Source organism: Eschrichtius robustus, chromosome 13 (genome assembly GCF_028021215.1).
Source record: "Eschrichtius robustus isolate mEscRob2 chromosome 13, mEscRob2.pri, whole genome shotgun sequence".
NCBI lineage: Eukaryota > Metazoa > Chordata > Mammalia > Artiodactyla > Eschrichtiidae > Eschrichtius > Eschrichtius robustus.
Genome location: NC_090836.1, coordinates 37030573 through 37051779, shown reverse-complemented (window position 1 = coordinate 37051779; position 21207 = coordinate 37030573). Strand labels below are relative to the sequence as shown.

The following is a 21207-nucleotide window of genomic DNA, read 5'->3' as shown; positions in this document are numbered from 1 at the left end:
TTTCAAATAATAGAAAAATTTTGATGATTCCCAAATGACTGTCTAGAGCCCGATTTAATTTCTATATCCAGTTGCTGACTCTGCTCCTGTACCCGGATGTCCCATAGATGCCTCAAACCAACACGTATAGCTGATCTCACCACCTTCCTCACTATCTAATTCTCTCCTTCCCGAATTATGGACCTTGGTGAGGAGGACCTAACAAATCACCTGGCACAACTAGGCATTCAATAAAAATTAATGAATTAATTAACCTACCATAACCATAAATCAACAAGAATAGGGAATAAATATAACAGGACAAAAAACTGAAGGATGGAAACTCAATGATACCATAGTAATAACAATAACTAACATGCCATCAGTCTTCCTATGTGCCAGGCATTTTCCTAAGTGCTCCGTCTGCATTAACCCATGTAATCTATATGCTTATTGCATTTTAACTACTAAGCATTGTGCTAGGGTATATCACACACACATACACATTTAGAAATGACAGCATATACAATTCTACTGATTTACTTCACAAAACCCCTATAAAGTGAGCATGATATTCACTTTCCTTTTAAGGAAATGGAAGTAATAAAAGTAATAACCGCTAGCATTTATGACAGCCTACTGAGACCCAAGTTCCACACTAAGTGATTTACAAGGATGTAGGTATCAGTACATTTCACTAATACTGAAACTAAGGCCCAGGTCATGTAACACCTAAGAAATAGGATTGAGATCTGAACCCAGCCCTAGGCAAATTCAACATTCTTTCCACCATAAATAAAAAGGGTTAACTTATCTTTATCATTTTTTGCTTATTAAGATAGGGACACATACAACAAACTTCAGCAACATTTTCATCAAAACACAATTACAATCACAAACCTCCAGGGATTAAGTTGCATTTATATTAAATATTAAGTGGGAAAAAAACATTTTTGGTGTCACATAAATGAGATGTTACTCAGTATCCATTAATAACCCCATGGCGCGAGGCTCATGAAACCTCTTGGTTATAATCACTTAATAATTGTGTAATCTTTGGCCTACAATGCCTCCATTTCTTCAACTGTAAAATGGGAGTAATAATAAATACATCTAATAGGACTGGGTCTAAATAATTCAATAGATTTAAAACATTTAGAAGGGGTCCTGGCACATGGGCTCGATGAATTTTATATGTGATTGTTGTTACTATGGCAACTACAATAATTCCTTTAGAATCACCAATCTGAAACAGGGCATGGACAGAATAGCTTTTTAAACAGTAAAATGAAATCCAATACTATTCAATAGTAGGATTCCTAAAAAGTTATGTACAATTCATTTTTTAAAAAATAAACAGCATTTTTTTCTTAAAATAAGCTTCATTGATGGATTATTTTGCCCTGTAACCAATCATTCCTTTCATCATTTATTTTCTAAAATAAAATTTTTAAAAGGTAAGGAAGAATGGAGAAACTTAGATTTTTTATATATTGACTTTCCTCCATATGAATCATATATATATATATATATATATATATATATGTATATATGTATATATGTATATATGTATCGGTACATGGATACATATATACATATATATATGAGGAAAAAGTACATGACCAAAGTAATTTAGATGCTCACTAAAATGACAACCGATTCGGTGATTTAAAAGAGTTACCGCTGATTACAAATGCATGAGCCTTATTCCAGGGAGTAGCTTGGATATTTACACATTCTCAGTCTTTATTTTGATCCTCAGAACAGCTCGGGAAATGTCATGTTGTTTTCCAGGTTAGTGACGGGGTCCTGCTAATTTACAATCTGCCGCTTCTCTCTCAGCCTTCGTTTTGCCAGGGTTTTTGTGCTTTCATCCACTCTCTGATTTGAAACTCGGAGCCTGAGTGGAGAGGCACAGTACTGTAAACTGCCTACATTTGTTTCTTTGTCTTCTCTGTCATTTCCACCTCAGCACTTTGTTTCTCACCAGGTAATCTGGTAGCTTGGATTCTTTTTTTAAGTCACTTTTAGTACCTCAAGAACCATCCCAGTTAAGTTTATTCTGCTGATGATTTCAACAAAGTTACAAAGTAATTAATAATAATTTTGTCAGCGTTTTTACTTTTAATGGTATGTTTAGGGAGAACAGGAAATATATTTGAGGGTATCAAGTGCTAATTCATAGGCATGCAGAAATTATATGCCTCACAGTTTGACACCAAATCTTGTGATTTTATAATGTGGCTGCACATTATACTCATGAATTTCAAGGATGAATGGGCAAAGCCCGTTAAAAATTATGGGCCCACTGTTTAGGAAAAAAAAATGCTAACCTCAAAAGTGGGGCTGGCATTCGGCAAGCTTTCAAAAGCACAGCTCTGCAATTGTTTCAGCTTCATTAACCATTCACACCTTTGCATTCGTTTTAGAAAACTAAACCATCTGACTTTAGTTTTGTTTCTTTAAAAAAAAAAAAAAGAAAGGTTTTTAAAGAGTAAATAATGTGGTTGGAGGCTGCAGTCTGTTGTTCCTGCAGGAAAAGAGAATAAGAGCTCAAGTCCAACAAGCTGGCAAATGTTTCTCAAAGGGAAGGAAAAGCGAAGAAGGCAGAGCTTTTAAGGTGGTAACAGACATTATATCTGAAGAGGAGCACTTAGCATTTTGAGGCGCTACATGTACCAGCCTTCCACTTCCCATAGCTGTAGTATTTGATGGTTAGCAATCATTGCCGCTCACTGCCCCCACTGCTGAAAGGTTATTCCAAGACCTACACAATTCCCTTCACTTCTCTCTCCATTAAATATTTTTCATTTAACGCCCCTGACTCCCAATCATCCCAATCACCACAGAATTTTCCTGCAGATCCCCGCCCATCACCAGCGCTGGCCATCACACATGCATCAGCCCAGTCTCTCAGGCCGCTGGCATCTTGTATCCTGCAACCCTCACTCCTCACCACCTTTCTTCTCCGCTTGCCCATTAGCCACAATCTGTCAGCCAGCTGTACCACAGCAAGGAAGCCAGAGAGCAGGGTGGTCACAGACAGCTATTGACAACACAGTCAATAATCACTTTTCCTATTGTGTAGAATCTCTGTAATTGACTTTTTCAGGACTTGCTCATTTTTTGTGTGTGTCCAAATGCGATTTAATTTTTACAATAACATTTTTAAAGTTTGTTATTTTCCATCTATACTCAAACACCCTATACCTAACATTTAAAACTCAACAATATAAAATTAAAATTTTTAAGATGCCATGGCAACCAAAGATGAAATTTAAATTTGAATAAAAGAACTCAGCCTCCCTTAAAATTCTTCTCTTAGCTGGAAAGAATGCTCATATAATTTTATGTGGAGTCTTGTCAAGTGCATTCAAGAAATGTCAAACTATATTTTTAGACGTGGAGTTTGCTTAATCCCATAAGACTCTATCTCGCCTTTATGTTGACAAATGAACAGGACTGAAATATCAGGGATCTGAGCTTCTGTCAAGATCCACTGTGCATCAAAAATTGTTGTTCTTGCACAGCTGTTTTTTCAAAACTTCCAAATTAAAATCTACACTTACCTTACAATCCCCTGAGTTTTCTATTGAATTCTTTTGTTGTCACACCTTAATTGACTCCAAGCTTTACTTTTATAGACAAGTCAATGAACTGTTGTGGAAACATAACGCGGCAGGAAAATAAGATGAGAGGCTCTTGATAATTGTCATTGACTGGGAAAATGTCATCTTTACACATCTGCTTCTCAATTTTGCTTCTTAAATGGCATATTTGGCCCAAACCCCCTCCCTTCATATTTTTCTGCGTGTAATCCATTTTAGAGACTATAAAATTAGTATTTTAATAAAACCTGTAACTTGGACCCTACTAAAATAAACAGGACTAAAAATAAATGGCAAGAAACCTTTTTAAATGAGTCTATTTATTTTTTTGCCTCTAATCTTAGTAGAGGAATTTCAATACTATTTGGAACTCAGAGCCCATCAGGAGAGAAAATTATGAGATAAAGTTTCATGGCAGTTAAAAGTTTAAATTATCTACTTTGTGTCAAGATTATATTTTAAAATTCAGCGTTTTTCAATACTACTTTTTAATCACTTATTTTAGTAAATGGGAACTATGATTTACTTACTCAAGATTGTCTTGTCAACCTTTGGAAAGCATAGCTGAGATATAAGCATTTGTTGAAGAATATAAACTTTTCATTGGGAGTTTTCATCACTAAACATAATCCATATAATTCATATATTAATTCCTATAAACAGAGGAGATCCTGGCAAATGACATAACATTAACATCATGTATATTTATAATTTAGAGTGATCTACTTAAAGCTGACCTCATTTTAAAAAAACATGTAAAATGGTGACTATACAATCTTGATGTTAGTTCAGTTTGGCTGAGCTGTGGGAAGGACAGTATAGTAAAAATAAAAAGATGTTGAAATTAGTAAAAAGTCTTCATTCAGAAAATGCAAATTGCAGACTGTATTTTAAGATGTTCTCATTTATGAAACACTATAATTTTTTTAAATTAAGTAACACTAACAATAGTAACAGTCATAATTCCACATGCTTTATCTTTATCTCACAGCAGTTCACAGCCATATTCTCTAAGTAATAATTATTAAAAGTAACCCACCCTCTGAGTGAATGGCACCAATACTTAGTAACATTTAATGAGAAGTAAAGAATCAAATTAAAGCACATGGAGAATTGGGGGAGTGGGTCATTTGCTGGTAGGGGTGGATTGAAAGGAAGTTTACGTAGATGATACTCTATTAGAATAGGCAAAATGATGGCATGACTATTCTTTTCCATCTTATGAGCTGGAAGGAGGTGGGGGGTGCCTGTCCTGCTATCTGGAGAGGCAGACTTCTTGAATAATTTGAGCCAAAGCCAAGGCAGATGATATTGGTCAGCTTTTCAGCAAGGCTGGTATATATTCAGGGGAGTCTGCTGTGAGTATCAGAAGGAAGCCAAGGCCAAAGTTGCTCTGTAAGAAGCCCAAATCAAGTTCTAGACATACCACTGGAGGTGAGGGAAAATTTACAGAGCACTTACATCGCCCTGTGGCAAGGTGCCTTTGGGGCGCTGAGACTCAATGATGAGGCCAGCCCTCTTCTCACCCATTTTGCCTTCATGCCTGCTTCTCTGTTGTATAGTCTCCCAGCAACACAAGACTCCTTCCTTTGATTTCCCATCAGCCTTAATATCAGATGGTTATGACCCCATAGCATATGTCGAAATACTCTCACACCAAACTTCCTGGAATCACCTAAGAGAAATGGCCCCAAACTTGTCTGCATATTAGAACTCTGGAAACCTTTTAAAAATTCCAACACCCAGTTTACAGTCCAGACAATTTAAGTCCCTATCCCTGGGAGTGGGACATAGGTATCAGTGGTCTTTGAAGCTCCCCAGGAGATTTCAACGTAAAGACAAATTTGCGAACCACTGCCTTATGGAATGCAGATTAAAAAAATCGATTGGGTCTACCAACTAAACAATAAGCTTGGTTCATTGTACCTATTTAGAAACTGCCTCAGAGCTTTATAAATGTTGAAACCTTAATGATAGTTGCATTCACTTTAAGAACTGCACAATGCATAGTCATGAGGTACCCACCTGCACACCATGTCCCTATGATGAACCAAAGCTAGTCAGTCAACAAATTCGGCATGAGCTCTAGGTCTCTCTGCACCCATGCTGGTAATGGCTAGCTTGACCTCAATAACAAGCATTTCATTAACACTTCAGAAAGTGTTACTGTGAAAATGTTTTTTGCCCACTTGAGCCTGCACTGTTTGGGTGAGATGAGCACTAAATGGTACAAGGACCCAGGGTGTTCTCATTAGCTGTGATTAGAGCACAGGGAGCTCTTGTCTCCCCTGCATGTCAGTGGCCGTAACCAAAAAGGGAGAACCAACTCTTAGAGGATGGATAGGTTTAAGAGGTGTGATTGAGATGTTCCGAAATGGCACCTGCCCAAAGTTCACTCCTCACACCCATCTCTCCACGTTCATGTCCTGTGTCAGTCTGCAGCTTAATGAGAGCATGAAGCAGGTGGACATCGGGCAGAATCTGTGTTGAAATTATAGCCTACAGCTCATTCCTGGTATTTTTGCACAAAACTGAATTTTTGTCGCCTCTTTGTGGGAATATGCTCTCTGGTTCAACACAGCTACCCCCGACTGCACACCGTTTTATCTCATACCAGATGTCTCACAGTGTACTAGAGTGAGCTGGCCCTCAGGGCATTGGAATTTGCAACTCCAGCATTTATTATTTATGCAAGTTTAACACAGAAAGCCACCGTCACTCATTAAAACCTCACCACAAATTGATGACTGAGGATACTCAAAGAAGGTGTGGAAGATCTGAATAGACCAAAAGATGGTGTAGGACAACAATTCCCACACAGCCTGAACACTCGCCAACCCAGCAAGTCTTGTGAAGGGCTGGCTAGGGCAAGGCACTTAGGAGACGCCTTTAAAAAGAGGAAATTAACGTTAAACGCAATGATATTAGAACTCCATTTTTACCATATTTAATATATTCTAATGTTTAATCCATCACTCATTTGTTATTATCCTGTAGGTGTTAAGTGTGTATTTATTAAATGAATAGATTAATGAATAAGGGAAGGAGACCCTCAAGAATTGTCTTGGGCTGCTAAAGGTCTGTAACTTCGCAGCATCAAAATTTGGTAAAATATTTTAGAATGACACAGAGAAAACTTATTTGATGACTTGTATCATGTAAAATATTTGTGAAAAAAAAGTAGTTTGAATGGAAGCAAAAATATGATATCCGCAGGAATACTGGGGCTAAAATACTACTAAAAATAAATTTGTACAATCATCCATTTAGTAGAATACACTGAGTTTCACAGGGCTTTTGACACTAGAGAACATATTTTCTCAAAAATATTCTGATCTATATCGTCAGTTGGAGGTGTCAACAACTTCAGAAAGATACCAATGACACTACCTTAGAGACTTTTAGGACTAGGAAAGTAAAGTACATGAACTGGTGCCAAGAATAATTATTCTGCTTGTTTATTTGTGTTCATATAATCAAAATAAAGGATTTGTAAAATATATATTTGCTTTACTACACATGGGTATATGTTATTTTTGTACTTTAGAAAAAAAATGAATTTTTAAATGGTCTTTGAAAAGACATTTTATATCTCTACCAATATAGTAAATCCAATTTGTTGGTCAATAAATATTTCAACAATTTTATAATTTTAATTATACTTAATCCGCTTTAATACTGAAAAGTATTGTATAATAAGGTTGTAGAGTAAAATATAAGGTCACTATATAAATAAATACTCATTTAATGAATAAATGAGTTTAGATATCTAGCATACGGTTACACAGAAAGTTGATTCATTTTGCTAATTTTTTATTGAAGTGAAATAAGATGCATTGCTTTTTTTTTTTTAATCAGCACTTGGATTTGTCAAAAATCTTTCATTGATTCTGTTACCTCTAGTTGAAATTGAAAATGTCAAATAGAAATTAGGATAATTATAAGTCGAGGGAAAAAGTACTCAGATCTTGAAAATTATTAGCTTTCATTTTTCTTCCAAAGCTACAGGTTCACAGTATCTTTCATGATATATTTTAAAACCTTTATGAGAGGTGCTATTCTTTTCAGTGAAAACAGAAGCCGTCTCTCCAGGTTTCCTGTTTCATCTCAAGCACTTGACTCATTTAGGCAATACTTCTCAAATATATTCTCTGCTTAGCAGTCAAGAACAATTTGGAATTTTTAAGTTGGCACATGTGGTGTCCTAACTTTCTTTCTGTGAGCCCTGGTCTGTTGCAATAAAGAAACTACTGATGTGAACTTAATCATCTGTTCTATTTGATATCTTCAGAAATGGCAAAGGTCATTTATTTGATATTATACTTAATTAATAAGTTCCATTAGTCTTGTATGCACAATTTACTCCTTTCCTTGTGCAATAGTATGTTCACAAAGCTACATAAGATGTTTCATTGAGCAACTTGGTAGACTAGTGAAGGATACTGGAGTCAAGCTGAGGTCTGGGATAAACCTAAGCGTATTTTGTCAGTCGAGGCAAACGGAAGTTCTTTATTTCCAAATCAGCCTTCAGATATATAAGAACAGAGAAGAATATATGCCAAACATAGTTTTACTTAATCATCCATTATCAAAATATTCCTTCTGTTCACTCAAATATTTCAGTCTCTTGAAATATGATGTGATAGTTTTTATAAAGCAACAAAAATAAAACATAAGTACTAGCACTTCATGTTATAAATTTCATTTTGATGTTTATAGAACATTTAACTACAAATGCAACATACACTGTAAATATAAAAATCTTTCTTGGGGCAAACAACTGTTAAAGGATAGCAATTGTATACAAAGAGAACACTTAGCAGTTAAAAAACCAGGAATTGAAGTATCTATCTTAAAAAGATTATATAAAGCTATTTTTTACATTCTTCCAGTCCCAGAAATAAGAGGCTTTCAACCACCTATATTTATCAAAAGGGAACAGGAAAAAATATCTGAGTTTTCTAAAGTTTAAAAGTAATAGTTTGGCGAAGATGTGATGTACTATCATTTAGTACCTAAAAAGATATGCAACTCCCCTCTCCCAACTAATGACAAAATTTGACAAATTTTATTGACACACTGGCAGAAAAAAAGTATCAAACCAACTTCTACAGCTATATTCCATGTCTTGTTGATATCTATGATTAAATATTCCCAAGAAAATTACTTAGCTTGGCAAAATAGCATAGTAGTTGAAAGCACTGAAAACTCTGAAAACTAATTAAAATTTTACACACACACACACAACACACACACAGCACACACACACACCACACAACACACACACACACAACACACACAACACACACAACACACACACACACACATAAAATAGTGCTTGGCCCACAGGAATAGGCACTAAATAAAACATTAAAAAAATGTATAAGGGGAATAATCCAACTACTTCTAAAATGACTACAAAAAGAAGCACATAGCTCCTTTTTTGAGGTTCTGAGCTAACATTAACAACTGGTACTCATTTCATTATATTATTGACTTTCAGAGGAAAAAAATATCAATGTCCCCCAGCTTTTATTTAAACTTCAGGCAAATGACTGATAAATGGTGCTTTAAAAGGTGTGGAACATCATGTTGTTAGAAAAATCATAACAACTGTGTGGACAAAAAGGAAACCTGCCTTGAGGAAGTATAAACCAAGTAATAGAATAAAGTGTAATGGAATTGAAAAATGTTAAAACTAAGCTGGGGATGGAAAAGATGAAAAGTGAGCATTCCTGCCTCTAGTAGGGGTGTCTTTCTATAAGAGATGTGCTTAGTGTCTTTCACCTCTTAATGCAGTTCAATCCAATACACTTCCCTGATGCCTTTCATACACTTAGAATAATATATTGCATAAATTTTTAACAAATGAATATAAATTACATACAATATACCTATAACATACTATGGAATTTCTGATAGAGATTGAGTTTAGGAGAGTTACAGCAGAGACAGAATTTGTGCTTCTATTCCTAAATATCTATATTCTATACTATAATCGATTTTACTCAGAAATCCTTTTTTTCATATCATATTCTGTTAAGACTTTAAAACTCCAAGATTCCTAAAAATTAAAAGACTCCTGATCACCATTTGTGATGCTATCAGAAAACAGCAGGTTAGACTCTCCTGTCTTATTAATTTTTTAGTAAGAACTTATTATTTTGAAGGAACATGAAATACAATGCTAAAATATTTATAGATACATTAAAATATTTATACACGCAGAAGCAAAATGACCACATTTGGTTCCCTCAAATTTTCTAATGCATAAAAAAGAAATGTAAAAAAATTTCCTCTCTTACATTCTCTGTTTCAATCAAATAATCTAACAAACTGACAATATTTTCTGGCAATTACGGATGCCACTCAATCTAATGTCCTTGGATTTTTCTCAATGTGGTAATCAATGTTGGTGTCCCACCCAGATCCCCTTCACTTACTGGTACATGCCACTCCCCAAGAACATAACACCTGCCCAGTGGGTCAAGCCAAGGATAGACGACCTGAGACCATATGACTACATCTTTGGTCTCCTCCTTCCCCATCTCTCTCTTGTTTCTCTCCTCTCCTTACAGATTTCCCTGAAGAACATTTCCTCAATAAACCATGTGCCCCCAAATCTCTGAGACATGCTCTTTTTCTATGGTATCTCACTTAAGAGGGAATCGTTATAGAAAGATAGTATATTACTTATTTAAATGCTTGATCCAGTTTCCAACTTCACTGTATAAAATAGGGAAATGCAACATAAATTTACCAGACATGGGGTTAACTAATCAGAAAGTAGACTGCAACCACAAAATAGCTTCAATGAACAGGCAGAGAAAGAGAGCAAAAGAGAACATCTCAAAGTAATGTTGGGCTCTTGGGTCCAGCTCCAATGGTTAAATATCTGATTTGCCCCTTCCACTTGTCATATATACTTGTTCGATGGGTTTGCTAACTATGATCCTTCTATTCAGTATTTCACAGTTTAAATGTTCTTTTATTATGAACTTCAGTAAAGCTATTATTGCTACTTTATTTCAGATATTAAATCAATTCAATTATGCTCTTTATTCTGTCATTTTGAAATATCAGTGGAAAAGAAATAATTAGAAAACTGGCATTGATCATAATATGAATTGAAAAACTCAATTCCAGGCAGAATAACAAACTAGATATGATGTCAGTTATATTCCAGGTTTTTGTTCACTGACAAACTTAGCATGTGCAGAACAGTCCACAAAATGGTGACATGTATAACAGAAAACTTTAAACTAAATGAACTATTACTAATTTGGTGAAATGAAAATAGCACAGATAATCACACTCCTTCCTTAGTAAGTGTGAAATAAACATGGGACAATAGAAAAGCTCACCAAATTTTAGGTACGTATTTATAATTACAAAATGTATTTCATATTTTCTATATTTAAGCTAGAAGGAATACTTTACTCTTGAATGCTGCAGAAATAGTTCCTCTCTCTATTCTGTTCTAGATTTATAAATAAATACTAACCCAGAAGTATAAATTATTCTCAAGTATACACCATTCTTTAATCCTCTCTGCCTCTGTCCACTGAAGTTTAACCAATTTTCTGTCTTCCATAGTACAGTAAAAGCTCTCTGCTTAAGTGGCTAAAGGGATATATCTCAACCTAGTTTCCTTCTGTTGCCCCCAGGAGCAGAACTATGTTCCTGAAAGCAACAATGACCACTCAAGGAATCATCTGGGGGGATCTGAGAGTCTCAATCTTTATTTTGCCAAAGAACGCAAAATTGTACAAAAGGTTACATCACCATTTAGGAGAATTACGTCAACAAAAATGATATAAATGAATTTATTTACAAGACAGAAACAGACTCACAGACATAGAAAACAAACTTTTACAGTTACCAAAGGGGAAAGGACGGGGAGGGATAAATCAGGAGTTTTGGATTAACATACACACACTCCTATATATAAAAAAGATAACCAACAAGGCCCTATTGTATAGCATGGGGAATTATATTCAATATGCTGTAATAACTTATAATGGAAAAGAATCTAAAAAAAGAATATATATGTCATACTAAGTCAGTCAGACAGAGAAAGACAAATATCATGATATCACTTATATGTGGAATCTAAAAAAAGGGTACCAATGAACTTATCTACAAAACAGAAATAGAGTTACAGATTTAGAAAACAAGCTTGTGGTTACCAAGGGCATAAGGGGCAGGGGGAGGAATAAATTGGGAGATTGGGATTGACATATGCACACTACTATATATAAAATAGATAACTAATAAGGACCTACTGTATAGCACAGGGAACTCTACTCAATACTCTGTAATGGCCTATATGGGAAAGAATCTAAAAAAGAGTGGATATATGTATGTGTATATATATATATATATATATATATATATATATATATAACTGAATCACTTTGCTGTACACCTGAAACTAACACAACATTGTAAATCAACTATATTTCAATAAAAATTTAAAATACAATCTAGTACGTCCATTCAAGGGTGTTTCCTAGCACGTGTCCTCCTGGTTATGGAAACAAGCTAAGCAAGAGCAAATGCAGAGCTTTATTGGGGGAGCGCAGGAAGAGAGTTGATATCTAGGCACCTGGAACAGTACAGGTCTCATCCCTCCACATTTTCAATATTCTAGAATGCCCATTTTATAACACTAAGTCGCAAAATTGAATGAGAAAAGAAGAAATAGAACTTACTGCTTATGTGCTCTTATGATATATCTATTTATTCTTTCAATAAATATTTCTTGAGCACCTTTTATTTTTTTATGCCTGGTACTGTGTTGGGTGCTAGGAATACAATTGTGAACACAATTGACATTGTAACTCCACTCAAGAAGTTTACAGTCAAGTAAGGTAGAAAGAGTTTTCAGCTTTGCCTATTAAATAAACACAACCTTTTGAAGCAAAGATATTAGTAACATAAATATGAATCAAAAAAATGTCTGAAGAAATGAAAAATGTGTGAAAAATAGGAAGGCAAAATTTTTCGCTCAAATATTTAGAGGGATAATGTAGTATTTACACATAAAACAGGCAGGATTAAAACAGAGAGGTAAGGGACTTCCCTGGTGGTCCAGTGGTTAAGACTCCATGCTCCCAATGCAGGGGGCCCGGGTTCGATTCCTGGCCAGGTAACTAGATCCTGCATGCTGCGACTAAAGATCCCCACACTGCAACGAAGATGCTGCACGTGGCAATGAAGATTCCACATGCCGCAACTGACACCCAGGGCAGAAAATAAATAAATAAATATTTTAAAGAATAATAATAATAAATAAATAAAATAGAAGGGTAAAATATACTCTTAAAAACTTATTTTTTTTCTAAAATCATATTCTTACTAGAGCTTCAAAAGAAAGAAACAATTAAGCAAATTTTAAAAGTTTATTTATTGTTCTAATACAACTACAAAGGCTGTGTTTTATCAATCCAAATGCATTTCCACATGAAGGTATTGACTGAGCTTGTCTGGTTCTAATACATCTCCAATTTCATGAAGAAGGAAAAACCTGTTAAAATCACGCATAATTTTAAAAACAAATGATCACTATGTAACCGAGCAGGAACCTATGACACCTTCCAAGAACAGAACCCCACCATGTCCTCTACCTGCCTCTTGTTTGTCAAAAGACTTTAGTCTCATAGGCTTCCCTGAGTTCCAAAGAGTACATTTAATCAGAGAAGCGAGAAAATGCAGAAAGAAAGGAAAACAGGTAAAAAGACAAAATAATCACTTTAGCCATTAAACAAAGTCAAGGACCTTTAGTTCCTCCTCAGGGGCTATAGATAATATTCTGAGCCATGTCCTTTGAGCTGCTTTGCAGATCCCAAAACCCCTACCAGGTGGAAGCAGTTAACTTCTTAACTCTTCCACCCACAAGCATGTGGACCCCAGACGGGTTGGAACCAGAAAGTTGATGATGTTGACTCCTGATTATCTCACCACCAACAAATCAGAATAATGTCCATGAGCTGGTCACACACCCCATAACCCCCCTCCCTTACCCTGTCTTTAAAAACTTTTCCCTGAAAAGCTTCGGGGAGTTTGGGCCTTATCAATACTAGCTGTTTGGACTCCTCGCTTGGCGCCCTGCAATAAACGCTGTACTCTCCTTCACCACAAGCCGGTGTCAGTAGATTGGTTTTACTGTGCGCGGGCAAGCAGACCCAGGTTTGGTTCAGTAAAAACTGTAATAACCTGAAATAAAGGCAAAGGCTATTGACAAAAATGTGAATTGTTTTATGAGTGTATGACATGACTCCATGGTGGAAGCTTTGCCAGTCGTGGCATATATACACAAAGGCCCACACACAATTCTGGGAATGACATGTCAAGGCCAACCAAGGTCCCATGACTACTGGGAGTTACAACACAGTATGTGGTTTTATGATGTAGGGTGTATGTATAAGTTTTATGATGACTTTAGTGTTTACCGTCAGAAATGTCTTCACTTTATTTGTAACCTCCTTCACCTCCCCACAACCATGAACTTCAAACCTGGAGTCTGATGTCCCTGTCACCATCATAAGCCATGTACCACTTACTGCTGTAAGAGAAAGCCACCAGAGCAGGAGGAATCAGGAGCTGGAGAAAGGGGATGACGATTAGGTATACATATACAGGAAGTGATTTTTCCCTCTGGTATTAAGTGAAGGGCAGAAGCAAGGGCCATCATGATGTCCTCAGGATCCCCTGCCACCTTAGACCTCAGCAGAGGTCGTGACTTCTGTCTTCCAAATGGGGAAGGTGGTCAAGCTGGAGACATGTGCTGTGGACCAGCCGACCCTCCTTGGCTCTTTGCTTAATGGCACAGAGCATGGGCAAACATGGGGCTACGTGGCAATGGTGTCACATGAGACACCCAGCGTTTTTGCTTTCCACCTGCCCTCGTGATAGAGCTCGTCTCTGCAACTCTTTAACATAAAGGGCCAGCTCAGTGATGAATTACATCACTGGTCATTTTATGTATTTCTTTTATACTAATTTTTAAAAAGTCTATTTGACAAAAAAATTAGTAACTTGAATCCTGACATATACTTATAGCCTTCTGTACAAGGCATACCACAGAGCCCGGAAAAGTCAGGACTGCCAGGGAACTGAGCCTAGCAGAGCTTGACACTCGGTAGTGTGAGGGTCAAAGATTTTTGTCAGATTGGTTGATATCAGCCTTGCCTGTGGATCACATCAGTCCTGATGTGCCTTTTAAAACCAAGGAAAAGTTCTGAATTATTTCCACCAAAGAAAAAGCCTCTATTTCTGAACTGCATTGAAAGGCACGCTTTTATTGGAAATGTAAATAGTCCGTTGGTTTTCCATAACGGTCACCATCATTGATATTCATTTCATGATGAGAATTCTATGGAGAAATGAAGGTCAAAGCTTCCTTAGACTCCTCTCATGAGGAAAACTATTATTTTTAAAAAATGTTATCAATGACACATATGTAGACATATAAATATTTATATGGAAACATATTGCCTAGTCAGTGAATAGAAATGGGAATAGAAATGATGTGCTCTGGGAATCCTCCCTGTGTGACTGTACTTTCAAATCAGGAGAGAACTGTTTCTTTTGCCATTTCTATCCCTGGGGCTAAGAGGGAAAGGTCAGTTTTTCAGATCACATAAGCAGAAAGGGATTTTGATTCTTCCTCAGTTTGTAGAAAGGAACAGATGAGAGACCCCAGAAGGTTTGCTGGGTTAAACCTATAACATAGTTTTCTTGACTCTCAATCTAGTCCTACTTCTGTGGTATTGGAAGTATTGATTGGAGCAGTAATCTATGGTATAGGAAAAGGTAAAAAGTTATCAGGTTAGTTAGTAGAAATAGAAGGCATTAAAGCAGTAAATTTAGGAGAAACTCTGAAGGTCAGACAGATGATGGAGAGAGAGAAAGACTACAGATTGAACTGTGGAATTATTGGTATTCCCCTAAACCATAAGAGTAGGGCAGAAGAGTGCATGGTAAAAATCCAACTAGGATTAAGGGTTAAAGGTCTTTGGTCAAAGCTGTACTATGCATTTGCCTCTCAATGCTGCCTAGGCATTGGACCCCACCTTATGGTTCAAAAGAAAAATAGCCTAATTTAAAAAATAACAATATAAACAATAAATAGGGGCAGAGCTATATATGGCCTAGGAAACACTGTTTTGTGGGAAAGTCTGGGGAGAAGTTGGGTGGAATTGGGTTACAAATAAATAATGATGTCATCATGGGAAAGAATATGATTTATGTATCCAATGGCTGACTTGAGCCTGAAACCTCCAGAGCAGCTCTTAGGTTTTGTGGGTCTGTTGCTTCTCCCCTGACTTTGATCAGGACCAGTAACAGGCAGAAGTGAGGAAGCAATGTACTCTACTGCTTTAGTCTGCTCTAGCATGCACAATAGGAAGGAAACTCCAGATGCTCTGAACCCCAGACCTGGGATAAGGTGGGATTCTCATGCTCCTGGAGCTTCACAGAAGAGACAGGAATTCTGGGCAGCCTAAGGTTTGGATCAATGACCTGCCTTTGCCATTACTTCAAGGAACTGGGCCCAGTCAAGTGGATGCGGGTCCAAAAACATGAACAATAACAATAAAGCACTTATACCTCCCTTACATGTCAGCATTTTAAGTCCTGCTCTAGGACCACACGTTTAATCGTTACAAAAAAACCTGTAGCACCAGTAGGAACTATTAACCCCTTTTAAGAAATGTGCAGACTAAGGCTCAAAGGGTTGTACATTATTTGTGGAAGGTCAAACCATAGGTGGCAAGTCAGAGAATCCAAATTTCTGAACTCCTGTTCCAGTTCTCTTTTCCATTTTAGTAAGTAGAGCCGTCATAAAATGGTGTCAAAATCATAATCCACAATTAATGCAGAAATTTCCAAAAGGCATTACCTCAAATTGTAAGGAAATTACAAGCTTAAAGTTCATATATTTCCTTTTAAATAGTTTTTCCCAATGGAAATAGATGAGGCAGCCTGGTCTTAACATCTGGTTTATTCTCATTGCTATTTCTAATGATTACAAATAAATAACATCTTCAAATTTCGATTTTAAAGTTAACAAAATGGAATGCATCTGGTAATTTGTTCTGGTAACATTCTAAAATTGAACAGAGGTGGGAGGGAGCTCAAAAACAGGCTAGACAAACTCTTTTATGGTTACTTGATACTCTTCCAGGATGATGACAGTAGTAGCAGTTAAGATATAACTGCTTCCTGTGCCCTGAAAACACCTGTTCTAGGTAAGAAGCAAAGCTATCAATAGAAGTGGCAGTAACTGTTGTGAGAACCTCCCTGCAGTATCAGGAACACATCTGTAGTTGCATGTCCCTGCCAAGTCGTGCTTAGTTTGGGCATCATCTTTCTTTTGATAAGTCCTCTCATTTTCAAGTGAATGAATTTGAATGAAGCTAATTAGGATTGACTACACTTATGAATGGTGTCAATGAAGGTTAAAGTGTTCCTTTTTTATGAGAGTTACACTCTTTGCACTCTGAGACTCTCCTGTAAACTTACAGGACCTAAGGCCTTTAAGCTACATATTGTCTTTAATTAACTCAATGGTTAGAAACAGAAGTTACTCTCCTGGCAGATGATCACAGCATGAAACATGGTTTGTCTAATTGTTGAAGACGTATAGTAATAAAGACTGATAATGCACAAAAGAGATTAAAACAGACAACTCTCAGAACTCCCTAGTTACCATTAAGTTAGTAGGTTCAGTGAGGAAAACAAATGTAGAAAACTATTTTTAAAGTCCTTAAAGGATGTTTCATATGGTCTTCTGAGACAGGCCATACAGCATTTCTTACCTGAAAAGTGTACATGTCAAAAAACAACAAACAGACAATCGTCACAAAATTATTTAGAATTTCACAGGAAAGAATTTTCCACTAATTTTATGAATGTGTATATGTTTGTATGTCACACATATGTGCATATGTATATGTTTTTGTACATACACATATATATGCATTTTATAAATAAATATATCCTGGTGGACAGTCATTAGTATTAAAATTGTATTGATGTTTTTTCCTGAGGTAAACGGATATTGCATATAATCTCTAGATTTGTCCATATTCATGAATTTGTTCCCCTTGAAACAGAGGTAACTATTTTGCTCTAAACCATGAAAAGCAGTGTGTATCCAATAAAATCCAATTCACATTAGTTGAGAAAATGAAACTATATCTCTAATCCTTGGGAGGACAGAGGAATGATATAACAAAACAAAGAGCACGGCTGTGTCAAAAAGGGGCTGGAGATCAGGATGCTGGGCTGACAGGCACACAAACAGTTAGAGCTCAGCATTTCCTGTGAATTGTTGCTTGAAAAACCAGGGATAACTGGACTTGGATTATCTAACAAACCAGTTACCTAAATGACTGTACGTTCAAATTTTGTGAAATAAATGAGACTTTCTCATGTTTGAGGGCTTTGCACAAATGTAATAATGCTAACCATGAAAACAAGATCCTTTTTTTTTACTTTGGGATGTTATTTGACATGTAACATGAAATAAAATAATTCATGAAGTTATTTGTTAAAAAAAAAAAAAGTAGTGTGTATCCAACATTATGAACATGTCTTCCATCTGACGTTTGAAATGGGTGAAGTTAAAATTTCTTACCATCCAAGCTGTGACAAAGTCCCCCATCCAGGTCCCTACTGCAGCTAATTTCATGAAACTTTCATTTCGGATGCCCATATAGTCTGTAATGATATATGCTCTGTGGAAACAAACACACAAGACATTGTCCGGACTCAGAGAGCCATACAGTCAAAGATTTCTGGTTCAGCAACACGCAAAAGGGCTTTTTCCCCTTTCCACAAGCTTTCTTGCTTTCGTCTCATCATTTATGCTTACAAATCTGAAAGGCTAGGAGGAGCTCTGCGGGTGTCTGGGTCAGTTCCAATTAGATTCGAAGACTGACTGTGACTATACCAATTACCATGTGCCTTTTGTTTTTGAGCTATAGGACTGACAATAGCTTTTGGAAAATCAAACAGAAATACTCAGCAAAGGCATCATTTCACACTCACTCAAGTATGAGGAGCGCAGAAAACAATTCCTGAATTAGACTAACTTGAAAGGAAGAGAAGAGCTCACTTTCCTTCAGTTCTGTCGAGTCAGAACTATTGAAAAGGTGCTGGGAATAAGCTTTAGGTATAATATCATATCTGAATAATGTTCAGAAGAATATCAAGATTAGAGAAAATTTTCCACACAGTGAAGTGATGTAAAAATTGACTCAAATATACGTGGTTTAAATTATTACTTAAGTAGCAATAACCAGAAGATTTCATTTTATCACTCTTTTTGCATAGCGAATTCTTGTTTGCTTGCTATGTAACACCAATTCATATTCCTCACAGCTCAAAGAGAGATTCAAAGGTACACCCAATCATTAAATACAAGTAATAAGACCATGCTTATTGTTTATCAAGCATTTTCATTTTCTTGTTTGATAGTCAAGAAAATTCTAAGTATCATTTTTACCATCTTGTAATTTCTCTGAGAAAAATGGGACTCAAAGAGATCACTTAACCTGCTCAATCAATACCACATAACAAATGAATGGTAGCTAGGAACCAAATTTGTCTCTCTCTATATTTTTAACTCTAAGTTTTTCACTCAGATTTCTTTTACTTTATTTTTTTTTAATTTATTGGGGTTAGTTGCTAGGTTTCTTTTCCTTTAAATTTTGTTCCTTTTCTTAAACATGATAATACCTGTACAACTTAGAGTACCAGTTAAACATGACTCTTCTTAGATTAACTTCATTTTTTAACTTTTTATTTCATATTGGAGTATTAACTTTAAAACAATATGCAGTAGAGAATGATATGTTTGTTAGTTATCTATTGAAACTATGAAGAAGCACATTTTTGAAGTCACTGAGAGTTAAACCATTTCCAATTCAGTTATTTTTTCCCAGAGTTAGTTCATATAGTTTTTTATCCATAATATAAACAGATATTTACATAGTTTTTTAACAACAAAAACAAACTTATGAATTCTTAAAACAACTCTTTCCACATGCTTCATTCTTTGGAGGGGCTATGTAAATATCTTAAAGTCTATGGAGGGACTACGTAAATATCTTAAGGTCTCATCTCAAAATTCTGGGTCTCTAATTCCATGTGCTTCCATAATAGCCAAAAAATTTTTAGCTACCATAAAATGCATGCTAGCAATGTTCTAGAGATTGTTATTAGCACTTTGAAAACTGAGTCTCCATCAACTTTCATATCAGAAAAGTGAAATGTATTGTTATTCCTGTTTCACAGATATGGAATTAAGGCTTTAGAGAGTTTTTGCAACTTTCTCAAGGTCAAGCATCTAGTAAATGGACAAGATTTGAATCTAAATTTGATTGACTCCCAAATCCAGGCACTTAACCACTGTGCTATATCTTCTTCCTACAAGTGTTAGTAGAGATATAAAAAACACAAAGAGTATCTCTGTTCCCCAGTATTTTAGTAAGACAGACAATCAAGAATTACTTCCTGTGAAGATAATTCATAATAAGAAGTCAAGAGTCGCATCCAGAAGCTACAACTCCCCAGAGCTACCATTAGGTTTTGGACACCCACTTATACTGAGTTCATCCATCTAAGCAGTTCCTGGGCAGTGAGCTCAGTGTACTATGGAGTATTAGCTCTGTTAATTGTCCAGCTTTTTCAATGACACCTATTTTGAAGATTTTGTTCAATGATACATCTCTACCTGTCCACTCTGCCAATTAATTCTAGAATACATTGGGCTAGGGTAGAAATTTCCAGCTACATTCTTTGTGGTTGTATAGATTTGTGTAAGAGAAGGCATCATTCTTCTATTTCAGTATCTAAAAATAGGGATGAGATGGTAAGCATGCAACAGACCAATGATCCAGCCAAGAACAACTAAAAGATCTAAACAAAATATAAAAGTCACTCCCAAAATCTGCTTAAAGGCATCTGAGAGCTGATGAAGCAATGAGGACAAGAAAAACCAAGATACCAGATTGGAGAGAATTGTGGAAAGGTTAGCTATACTATATTTTCTCTGGAGACATTAACTGATTCTGTGTGCAAGGCAAGAGGAGGAGGATCTGGGGTTTTCCTGGGCAGAGGGCAGTCTCAGTGGGTTAGAGGGGCAACATTTGAAATTTAAGGAGCCAAGATTCTTGTGAGAAAAGAGAGGCCCAGAAGAGAGCATGATACACAGTTGGTTGTCCTTTCAAGACATTTACCAAATTATGAACTTGAACACTGGGGATGCTGAGAGACTAAGCAGAAAGCCTCTGTAAAGTATAGCAGAGGTTTGGCAACTTCGCCATGCTGAGGAAACTATTACAGTTCAGAGCCTGCTAGAGAGAATGGCCCAAGATATACAGGGGTATGGCAGGCTAGAGAAAACCAGAGATGGATGGGTCCTTGATGAAACTGTAAATCAGTCCTTACCCAGTCCATTCCATGACTGAATTAAAGTGATCAGCTTCTATTCTTTCCACTTAACAGAGGAAAGAGTGAACCTTTTCAGGAAGAATAAAGTATCATCTAGATCCTCTATACATTTTTATGTATAAAATCCATCATTCATTCAAAAATTACTAGGATGTTA

At 36.1% G+C, this 21207-nt stretch overlaps 1 protein-coding gene across 3 annotated transcripts in view; it reads right to left on the bottom strand.

The window, feature by feature from the left end:
* The window catches only part of TMEM117 (transmembrane protein 117), a 526689-nt gene that overhangs the window by 227185 nt on the left and 278297 nt on the right, over window positions 1-21207 (bottom strand). For all 3 annotated transcript variants that reach the window (XM_068561522.1, XM_068561521.1, XM_068561523.1), the window contains exon 4: window positions 18232-18331. In XM_068561522.1, coding sequence (XP_068417623.1) covers window positions 18232-18331 — 100 coding nt within the window. The remainder of the gene's footprint in view (window positions 1-18231; window positions 18332-21207) is intronic.